This window comes from Sycon ciliatum, chromosome 5 (assembly GCF_964019385.1).
Source record: "Sycon ciliatum chromosome 5, ocSycCili1.1, whole genome shotgun sequence".
Taxonomy (NCBI): Eukaryota; Metazoa; Porifera; class Calcarea; order Leucosolenida; family Sycettidae; genus Sycon; species Sycon ciliatum.
This window is the reverse complement of record NC_088647.1, coordinates 8,113,799-8,125,028: the sequence shown is the minus strand read 5'-3', so window position 1 is coordinate 8,125,028 and position 11,230 is coordinate 8,113,799. Positions and strand designations below refer to the sequence as shown.

The 11,230-nt window shown below is 47.3% G+C and overlaps 1 protein-coding gene across 2 annotated transcripts; it reads left to right on the top strand.

Annotated features, from left to right (window-relative positions):
- The first annotated feature begins 3,840 nt into the window (after nt 1–3,840).
- On the top strand, nt 3,841–9,854 carry LOC135817425 (uncharacterized). 2 transcript variants are annotated; one of them, XM_065330606.1, is made up of 4 exons: nt 3,841–4,129; nt 4,239–4,634; nt 7,193–7,246; nt 9,092–9,854. In XM_065330606.1, the coding sequence occupies exons 1-4, from the start codon at nt 4,058–4,060 to the stop codon at nt 9,146–9,148; spliced, it is 579 nt and encodes a 192-aa protein (XP_065186678.1). In that variant the 5' UTR covers nt 3,841–4,057; the 3' UTR covers nt 9,149–9,854. The 2 variants fall into 2 exon arrangements, with proteins under 2 accessions (XP_065186678.1, XP_065186677.1); XM_065330605.1 differs by lacking the exon at nt 9,092–9,854 and adding an exon at nt 8,836–9,074.
- Nucleotides 9,855–11,230: the final 1,376 nt, after the last annotated feature.

Here is an 11,230-nt window from a genome sequence, read left to right as displayed (position 1 = left end):
ATGAAGTAAGAGATATCGTGGCGGATCTTCTGACGGAGGTATGCTCAGATGTGGCAGTCGAGCCTGTACTTGCTCCGATCACAGGCGAGGTGTTTTTATCGGCATCAACAAACACCGCGAACGACGCCCGGGCTGATGTCCGAGCTCGTGGGTTCTGGACCCGGGCTCAGAATGCGTTCTTCGATGTCCGGGTCTTCCACCCGGATGCAGCATCATACAAGAGCAAGCCCGTCAGTGATCTTCTGAAGCAACATGAGCGCCGCAAGAAGAGTGAGTATGCCGAGCGTATCAACAATGTCGACCGTGGTTCATTTACCCCTCTAGTCTTTACCACGGCGGGTTGTTGTGCTCCGGAGTGTACTGCATTCATTAAGCGGTTGTGTGCATTGCTGGCAACTGCCGATCGACCGTATGCCCAGCTAATGGCCTATGTGCGGTGTCGCTTGTCCTTCGCTTTGCTCAGGGCAGCCATAATGTGCATTCGCGGTGCACGTTCGGCCTACCATCGTCCAGTTAATGCGATGAGGGAGTTGGCCATTGTGGAGAGCGGCCTCTAACTAAATCTAAGCATGTGATTGAGTGGTCTCTGCATGTTGATCGGGTAGCGGAGTTCCATCACTGACGCAGTGTGCGGGTATTGCATTATGAATTGGTTGAGTAGATAGTTCCGGAATTAATTCCGTGTTCGATATTGTTTATTTTCTACATATTGTTTATTTTATTTTATTCGTGTTCGATATTGAATTTTAATTTTAATTTATTTATTTTTTTACAAATATTGTTTTTATTCCATTTCACATTTTTCATTCGTGTTGGGTTTAACTACTCACTGTACTGATACATGGTGATGATTGTGCTTTGCTTTGCCCGTAAAAGAGGCCTTCCCCATACTTCTATCGATTTCATTCTCACCAAATATAACCTGTATACTTTCTCTCGCCGTGTAAACTTGAAGCTGTTTGTGTTTGTTTTTAGGTGTCTATCTCGTTGCACCAGTCCTCTTTTAGGCACGATATTTACCCCCGCTCTGCATCATGCCGCACAAATGCTGCTACCCGCGGTCAAGCTTCAGCCGCTCTGAACCTACCCAGAGCTACGTCTCGTTACGGCCTAAATGCTATTTCATTTTTGGCAGCAGACAGATGGAACATGCTTCCACCTGGATGTCGTCAAGCTAAGCCCCTTTCTGCATTTGTCACAAGCACCAAGTCATTCCTAGGGTTCCCAGTAAAAAGGCAACGCCTGTTGGGAGTTCCCTAGTAAAATAATAAATTCTACTACTACTACTACCTGTGACCCGGTACTATATTCTCAATCGGGTCCAAGCGCCGCCCAACTGGGTGGATTACCCGGCTCACCCGGCGCTGGAGCAGACACTGCATTATACAAACATTTTCGGAGCATTATCCGCTGGCCCCTAGCCAGCGGTGAACAGTGACAATGGATGGCGGTTGTTGGGCGATGTGTAGACTCATCACTGATACCAAGTTCAATGTTCTGTAGTATTGTTGTTGTTGCTGCTGCTCATGCTGATGCTGTGGTTATTGTTGTTGTTGTTGTTTGTTGGGTGTTGCTGTAGGGGCTGTTGTACAATCATCATGCAGGTGTTGCTGTACGTGCTGCGTAGGTGTCTTTTTGTTTGTGCAATCATGCTATCATGTTGTAGACATTGGCTCCTGATTTTTTTTGACTGAGGTGAAATTTTTTCGCAACACCTAGCCCCCCCCCACATATTTTTCATGCTATCTTCCCCCCCCCCTTACTGGCACCTTTTTTGGCCAAAATGTTCGTATTTGTCACTTACATAACAATTATCACAGATTCAACATTCTACATTTATCAGTACTGGGTGAATATGTCTCGAGACGAATTTAGCGGATCAACAACGCTTTGCTGGAGATAAATTCTCCTCTGGAAGACCCTCAGGATACCTGGAAGGGTATAGAAGACGGGATCGCTCACAACGTTGGGAGAACATAGAAAACAACCTCCTCTTCGATTGAAAATTGGCCAAAAAGTATGTGAAATGTATGTGCGTAGGTGCATTTCCACCGGCAAGCTAATCCCTCATTACGTCATCAGCGCTCGCTCGGCGAAATTCAAAAGTCGTCTTCCCGCTCGACTCGATCGCTTCTGGAGACTCGTTCTTGTTCGAGGGGTCTTCTCTTTCACCTACCTTCGTCTTGCCATCGAAAACTCGGCGTCGAAAATGAAGCCGGAGTGCCCCTTTAAATAGATGGACAAAAAGCAGGGGTAACAAGCAGCAGTTTCACACGACGATCGTTTCGCCGTATATAAAGACGGCTCATCAGGTGTGCAGGAATGTACTCAGATGGAGAGCCAAGGTATAATTTATACAAAAGAGAAAGACCAAGGAACTACAAGTTACGCTATACTGTCCACTAACACCACCAGTTATTAAACAATCAGCTCATGCGATAACATTGCACGACACTGACCGACGGTACTGACGTTCTACAACTAACTGGCTAACAGCTCTAGCACATCTTGGATGCGCACTCCAACAGCCTTTTGACCGTATTGTCCAATGGTCTTGCCAGTATCGTCATCGACATGCATGAACATCCGCCAACGTCCTTCACAGCTGAGACTTTCAGCTCGTGCTTATCTTGGTTGCGCTCACCTTCCCCTCCTTATGTTATTTCTATAACTTACTTAGAACCTTCCAAGTTGGACGGCTGTTGAAGTGCGCATCCAAGATGTGCTAGAGGCTGAGCTGTTATCCAGTTAGTTGTAGAACGTCAGTACCGTCGGTCAGTGTCGTGCAATGTTATCGCATGAGCTGATTGTTTAGTAACTGGTGGTGTTAGTGGACAGTATAGCGTAACTTGTAGTTCCTTGGTCTTTCTCTTTTGTAAAGAAGTTGATTGTTCCAACTAGGAACACACGCTTCTTGCCGAACTTGACACTTGACTATTACCGCGAAATCGCAACTTCTAAGTTCGTTTTCTCTTTTGTAGTCTATAATAAATTAATAATAATACAGTATTCAATGAAAAGTATGAATGCCGCAGACATCACCACGCAACATGACAATTTGTTCAAGGTTTGGTTTTGTGTGTTTCCAAAATCGATTTTCACGTTCCGATCATCAGTGGAAATACGGAACTAAAGAGATCAAGGGAAAAACAAAGGTTAAAAATCCAAAGAAGTGTGACACATGACGGGTAACTTGTGGTAAGTTCGGTAAGTTTCCACTGATGATCGGAACGTGAAAATCGATTTTGGAAACACACAAAACCAAACCTTGAACAAATTGTCATGTTGCGTGGTGATGTCTGCGGCATTCATACTTTTCATTGCTATTATTAAACTTTTATCTCCACGTAGATTATTAATACAGTATTCGAAAAACTTTGAGCACTTGAAGTTCTACCGAAAGAAGTATACTCTACCCAAACATGTACCGGTGCATGTACAGTGCTGGCAACTGAAATACCTGAATACGGTCGGATTTCAGTTGCCAGCACTGTACAATCATGTACATACAGTCATGTACATAGTCATTGTAGATCAAAAATGAACGCCCCCTACTGTCATGACTGTAGCCCGAGATCAAAAAGTTGAAAACGAACGCACCCTAAAAAAAATAAAAGCTCCTACCACGCGCTTCGTCATGGGATTTAATCGTGACGTCACAGTGCGTAACGGATTCGTGTCGTGGCTCGTGGGCCGGGCGCGTGGCGCGCGGTGGTTTGAAGTTTGAACTGATCCAGTACTCTCGTACGATCGTACAGTCGAGAGTAGACGGATGTGTGTGTGCGCGTGTAAAAAATGCATGCAGTGCATGCACGGCACGCGGGAGCGCGAGCATGTGATTTGTATCCGGCCTGAGCCTCCCCACGTTCTTGTTTTTCTTCTCTTCTCTCTTGCGTTGAAGTAACCAGTTTGTTGTACTTGTAGGCTGAGATATCTACGAGTTGCAGTGGTGTCTGAGGGAAATCAACACACACCTAGTGGACGAGAGAGAAGCTCCTGGCTTTGAACAGACTGCACAGTGACAGTAGTGTTCATCCCTTGGGTTAGTTCCTCAAGAATGGAGTGGTGCAAGCCTGAGAAGAGGAGACTGGATAACAATGAGGAACCCAGTTTACTTCAAGGTTGCGAGGTACGAAGGTGTTTTCCTGTCGAGTGGTGTAAAAATGTAAAGTAAATGCCTGACTATACTGTATCGCAACTAGACTGCTACGTATTTTGTTTGTTTCCTAATGTTTTAGAAACGCAGAGACGCTGGATTCCGTACGTCAGAAGCCAATAGCAGCTTTATGATGCCAATGGCAATGGATTCATTGAATCAGCCTCCGACCTCTCTCGCGCTGTTCAGCTCAAAAGCGGCAGTGATTCCCGCCACGCATCATTTCAGCTCTCCATTGTTGAATCAGACCGTTGGTGTCAGCTCTTATGGCATGATGCAGCACCAGGAGCTCCAGCAGCAGGCAATGACTTCTCAGGCAGCAGGTGAATCGTTGAACACTGATTGCAGTATGGACGTAGTGGAAGCCAGGACATCAGGGCCTGCGCCTCACAGTCTAATGTCGTCTTGCAGCAGTTCATCCAGCACAACACAGTCGCCCATGCTCAACAGCCCAGCACCCACCGACTTCGGGCAAGGGGTAAGCATCAGACAACGATCTGCAGATCACACATAGATTAAAAATTTAAAGTATTTTGCACGTGCTGATTTTCGTGTGTACTCACTAAAAATTTGAAAATTGGGGTTTGCACTCCAGTTGTACAGCATCAGCCGATCAAATAGTTGAATCCGGAGAACAAAGGTACGGAGACTCAGTCTGCAGCTTGGCATGGGGTGTGTGGCGAACAAATGCCACTCACAGATGCAAGCGGTTGATATTCGGGCAGAATCCATACAGCATGGCAGTAAGATCACCAGTTCTGGACAGTGGACAGTGGTATTCCCACTCCTTGCTACATGCCCCGATAATGGATTATCTGCACATGTAACTAACGTGCACACATTATTGACCATGACTTCACTTGTATTAGGACGTTGGACTGACCTCAAGAGAGAGAGAGAGAGAGAGAGAGAGAGAGAGAGAGAGAGAGAGAGAGAGAGAGAGAGAGAGAGAGAGAGAGAGAGAGAGAGGAGAGAGAGAGACATAGACGTGTGTATGCCAACGTCTAAAGCATTCATGCTCTGTTGCTTCAAAAGCTGTGTTCATAACTGGTGCGTATGCGCAGGTAGCCATGCGCTTCTCCGCATTCTTCTGGCTTTTGAACGCGCAGAAATGGAAGTTCCAGCCTGTATTTTTCCAGGGCATTCTGGCATGCATGCCAGTCACGTTGACTGGCGAGTTCAAAATAGTACTCGATGCCGTTGTGCGACCTGAATACAACTCCAACTCTGTGAGAGCTTGATGAACGTGTATTTTGGGCATGCACGAGCAGAAAATGTGCCATGTACACAAGCCTGTTATAAAAGCAGCCCAACATTTCCGTTTCATTGGCGCAGTCCAAGGAATAGTTGTGGTTTGTGTGAGAGTCGGTCCATCATGTACTGACTTTTTCCACCAGCAAAAGTGTTGTCGTTGCCATAGCAAAGCTTCACAACTCCTTTCTGATGATGCATACTGCTTATGATATGCGCAGCGTATTCTATAGAGCTTTTTCAAGGACGCAGCGCCGTGCCCGTCCGTGGCGCTCACCCCGAGTTTGTGGTGAACGGGCGCATTGAAAAGTATACGAAAAGTGACAGGTTCGTCTCCACCAGCGCTTGGAGCCATCTTGAAGTTAGTTCTCTTTTCGTCCAAGCCATGGAAGTGCTTCCCGGCAGCTGTTCTGAGTCCGCACGAGTGTCGGACATGAAGTTGAGCGCCATCCTAGTGCTTCTTTCACCTCCCTGCGTCCATTTCCGTGCAAACTGAATGTGACCTGGGCTTCGCCTGTTCACCAGCGATTCTAAATTTCTCGCACGTGATCCCCCAAAGTGACCATTGGTCCGTCCTTGAAAAAAGCTCTATTGACAGCAGGTGCATGTCATGAACAAAACCTTGCAACCTCTTATTGAACGCCAAACCAATGCCAGAGAGCCCCCCATTGGTGGACCTGCCATGTGATACTCATCCTGGTTTCATGCTTAGGCTTTGAGGACCTGGGTCTTCATCCTAAGTGTTTTGTGTCAATGTACTTATATCTTCTAGTGTGATGTTGTAGCCCAGGATCTTACTAATGTGTCATTGTGTGGATCCTCTCTGGGGGGGGGGGTTGTATGACTTGTCCCACGTGAGTGTTGACAGTCATGTACATCTTTACTTATAAAGAAGAGGCACCTGTGACGTGTGTCTGTGTGTGTGTGTGTGTGTCACGCTCCTTATAAAGAAGAGGCACCTGTGACGTGTGTTTTTGTGTCACGCTGAAGCGCTGCGGAGCAGCGCTGCCCTGAGCACGCGAAGCGTGCGAACAGTGTAGCACAGTGTAGCTAGCGGCCGCAGAAGCACTGAGCACGCGAAGCGTGCGAATCGTGTAGCTAGCGGAAGCAGCCACAGAAGCACTGAGCACGCGAAGCGTTGGAATCGTGTAGCCACCACCACGTGCTGAGCACGCGAAGCGTGCGAACAGTGTAGGTGGTAGCGCTTAAGTTATAGCAGACACGATCAGTACGAGTAGCAGTAGCAGCCGCGCGCAGAAGCACTGAGCACGCGAAGCGTGCGAATCATGTAGCCACCTAGCCTAGGCCATAGGTAGCACTAGCAGCCGCACAAGCGCTGCGGACCACGTGAACCGTTCTCTGCAAATAGAAACAGCTGCAACAAAAGGATACAAAAGATCTGCACTGACTGCACTCTGCATCTGATCTGCATGCAGTGAAGAGCGCATCGCACTTTTGTTCGTAAGTTTATGAATTTTTTGAGCCGCTTCATCCGCCACCAGGTGATGGACAACCCTGACCAGCCTCCCGAAGGCGTAACAGACGTCCCTCCTTCTCCTTCCAACCAAGAGGAACCTCCCTCACCAGGACTTCAGCAGTCTGGCCACCACCACGTGCTGAGCACGTGTGCTGTTCATGTACTTGCTTCACCCGCATGCCACATTCGGCCAGGCAACGCTGGCCTGGGGTGCTGCTAGTACTATCATAAGAATCCCCTTTGAAAGTGTGTTAGACTTTCTGTGTAGAAGTGATGGTTCTTCTCTGAACTTTGTTTGTTGCCTTCAGCCACGCTTTGCTTCTCCAGCAGCTCCATGTCCACGATGCCTTGCAGGAGAAGGGGTAAGTTGATTCTTCCTTTTATTTCCTTGCAGTCGGGCTTATGTAGGCTCTCTCTCTCTCTCTCTCTCTCTCTCTCTCTCTCTCTCTCTCTCTCTCTCTCTCTCCCTCTCTCTCTCCCTGACCAACACTCGCACGTGCAAGATGCCGGATTTGCAAGAGCACAGAGTGGACTTCAGATGCACTGCTTCAAGCTCAACACTGTTCCAAGTTCTTGTGGACGGGGCCTGGTCCTGGTAGGCTTGATATGGTGATGTGAGATGAGAATCTCAAGGAAACCTGCTAACTTCTGTATGGCCGCATTCACACGTTATCTACAATTCTCACACGACAATGACAAAACCAAGTCCTTTTCTGCCGTTACTCCGAGTTTCGTGTTAGGAAACACTCATCAGACGGCATGATATGACCAAGAAGCATTCACTAGAATATATATACGGAGGGGGATTTCAGAAAAGAGGGGGGCGGAGGTGATGGAGGTACAGTCAGACCTCGCTCAGGGCGCATTCACACGCACGGAAAAACCGGATACGGGTGCAGCTTACCTGGCGTGAAAAGTGTTACGGTGCATTCAGGCGTACTTCGTAAAAAGCGTTCAAATCCCCGAAGGCGCTCTTTTCGCCATGCCAACCAGGCGTGGCAAAAACAAAATTTGTACAGGAGAGGAAGAGAACGATAGAGATAGAGAGAGAGCATGGCCGGTTTTGTACATTCGACTTCTTCAAGAGGGCCTCGTCCGCTTTGGGCAAACCTAACCTGTCACTGTCATGTTCTAGATTGCCATATCGCCCAACACCGCTCTCTTCAACTTCTCGCCGTGGTCGTCGTCGTTCTCTCAATCGTCAGCGCTCGTGATGTTCATGGCGTGCTCTGCCTCTCTCAGACGGGAACGCAGTTGGTGGTCAATCCACCGAAGCGTCCAGGAGCAGAGAGGTGTCTGGGAGAACAAAGTACCACTGTGGCACAAAAAAAGCAGAGATGCACGCTCCCGGAGAGGCAGACGACTTTCTTGATGAAGAGTACTGTGGAACGTACCGGGTGCGCCAACAAAAAATCTTTCCCAGGGCTCCTCCGCGCGCTGGGCAACTTTTCCTGGCGGAAACGCGCCAGGAACATCACGCGAGCACTTTGACATGACAACTTTCCCAACTGCCGTGTTTTATCCGGGCGTGTGAATGCGCCCTTATCCGGTCCTCTTTTATCCGGATACTTCGCCATCCGGAAGAAAATAACTGGTTACAGATTTACAGCACACGTGATGCATCCAACATAACCGGTGTTCGGTTATCTGGTTTCCTCGCCTATCCGGATATTTTCGTGGAAAGCGGATGTGTGCGGTTAAGCCAGGTGTGACTGTGCAGCATTCCACTAGCGCGAGGAAATCTACATGTAACATTACAACGGACACAGTACAAAACCATGCGTAAGATGCCTGGTTGATCCTCTGTATTCGCACTCGCTCTCGAAGTGTCTACAAAGGCACCCACAGCCCACAGCCTTGTGACAGGGTCTCACGTTTGCACCATTGAATTTGCACAATGCTGCATGCGCGCGCATGTGTGTGTGTGTTTGTGTGTGTGTGTGTGTTGAAGTATCTGCGGACGACAGTAAAGCATCGAGGCCGATGGACGATGCAGACATTCAGAGACTGACACTTTGCCCAGCATCATGACATTGTGATAATAGAAGATCACTCATCCGCGTCACTTTGCAAAGCTGTAACATTGTTGTTTAATTTTATGATCGTGCCAAATAAATGAGCCCGTTGTGCTCTCTGCTGTGCTGTGCTCTGCTGTGCTGTGCTCTGCTGTGCTCTGCTGTGCTGTGCTCTGCTCTGCTCTGGTGCAGGGTCATTTCAAGCATGTCATCAGCGAGAGACACGAACACCACCCATGGTACTTTTGAGAATATCTTGGCTGTCATTGTTTAATATTAGCTCCTTTGTCCCCTTGTCCTAGGTATGTCTAGATCTGTGAAAGAGTCCTAGCCTTTCCCTCGCTGTGTAACTATTCAACTAGTCCATTTTTAACTTCTGAATTTTAACCCATGCACTTTCGGTGTGTGTAAAAGAGAATATTCTTGGCGCATCGGATTCGTCAGAAATGTATCCCCTCGCTTTCTCCCTTTCACCGGCTACGTGTCCAGCGTTTCCGCTGTAACTGCTCGTATCGAGTCTGCTATCCATCTCATGCCTTACATTCTCATCTGATATGCGATCCTGTCACGTCGTGGCTTCTATCTCTGCCCAGCTAGGGCCGTGTGAAATGTTCTTGCATGAACCATGGAGACTACGTCTCGGCGGAAAACAATCTCTGCCCTTCCGCTTCACGTTGGTAGGTCGGGCTCCATCTCAATCTTGATTCTTATCTTGCTTGACTCTTCTGTCCTAATCTGCACACGCGCAGTAATTCCTAATTTTTTCATCTGACATGAAACTAACCTATCTAGGTATGGTCACAATGTGCGTGTGTGTCACATTTTAACAGCTAGTCTATAGTCTAGTCTTTAACGTTTTATTCTAGTTCCCACTTCTTTTTCGATTGATCTTGCTCACCCAGTAAAGAGCGCATTGCCTGATGAAGTGTTGAAGGTGTTGAACACTGAACTTAAACCTGCGTTTTCTGACTTGATGAATGGTGAAGTATGGTGTGTGTGGGTGGGTAGGTGTTTTGTGCACACCCAGTGCATTTGCAGATTTGTGTGTTTCTCTTGCCACGGGCACATATACATGGTACTGGATGTGTTTGTGAGTGGGCGTGGGTGTGTTTGCTATCTATCCTATAAGAGTTAGAGAAAGCCGGTGCACCGGTGGGCGTCTAGCGCACTTGAGGCCTTGTCTTCTTTGTCGTCTTCTCTTTCAATGGGTGTACATGACGAGTGTGTGTGTGTGTGTGGGGGGGGGGGGGTGTATGTACGTATACTCAGCACTACACAAGTCTCGTCGAAATACAGAATTATGGGCAAGAATATCTTGTCCAATACAACTGTTTCATTGCACAGCTCTTCCTGTACCATGTACATGTACATGCAATTCGTATACTCTGTCCCCGGGGAAAATTGCGATTCCGCGGCCGCGTTTTTTTCCGCGTTTTTTGCGATTTTTTAAAAGACCGCGTTTTCCGCGATTTTCCCACGTTTTTTGAACTTTTTTGTTGCACTACAAGTACACACAGTGCACTGTTCGGTCAGCAACGTCTCATCGTGGCGGCTTTTTACTCAAATATGACGATTGCTTACACCAGAGACTTGTAACTGATTGATTTCACTACATACTCACTGAAAATTGCCGCACCTTAATATTGTTGAAAGGAAAAGGACATATGGATACGAGTTAAGAGTAACTCTCCATCACTGTAACTGGATACTATCCATATGTCCTTTTCCTTTCCACATTTATTTATGGCTCAACATCCGAGTTTCAAATTAATATTGTTCACCGCATATTTACCGCAAATTCACCGCAAATTATGCCATATTATGCCGCGTTTTTCCCCACGTTTTTTTGCGATTTTTTTCCGCAATTTTCCCCGGGGACAGTATACTGTACGGGCAGAAAATTTCGTCGCTCAATAATTTCGTCCAACTCCGAACACAGGGAGTTCGTCCGGTTGAAAATTTCGCCCATGGATCATAAGAGTGTATTGAAAAGCTGGCCAAATCGACATTAGTCCGGCATTTAAGCTCCTTGGACGAAAAAGACGAAATTAAATTCCAGACGAATATTTCTACTTATGCAGTATCACTTGCCTGGTTTGAGGACTGTCATTGTGATGGTGGATGCATGTTGTGAAACTCTACATTGATTTGACCCTTTGAAAGGCATAGGCTAGCTCTTTTGTCATGCGTTTGAACTGTACTGGCGCCTCTACAATGATATCATGTTTTCGTACTGTAGTACTTTGAGACTGTATTCCGTGCACTGGTTGTGAGCTTAGCATATCACCGCCACTCTCCGCTAGGCACTGTACATGTATCTGCCCCGGCCCT

Coding starts and splice junctions, on each gene's coding strand:
- LOC135817425 (XM_065330605.1), top strand. CDS start 4,058: ATGGAGTGGTGCAAGCCTGAGAAGAGGAGACTGGATAACAATGAGGAA. Junction 4,130..4,238: donor GTTTACTTCAAGGTTGCGAG/GTACGAAGGTGT, acceptor CTAATGTTTTAG/AAACGCAGAGACGCTGGATT. Junction 7,247..8,835: donor GATGCCTTGCAGGAGAAGGG/GTAAGTTGATTC, acceptor TGTGTGTTGAAG/TATCTGCGGACGACAGTAAA.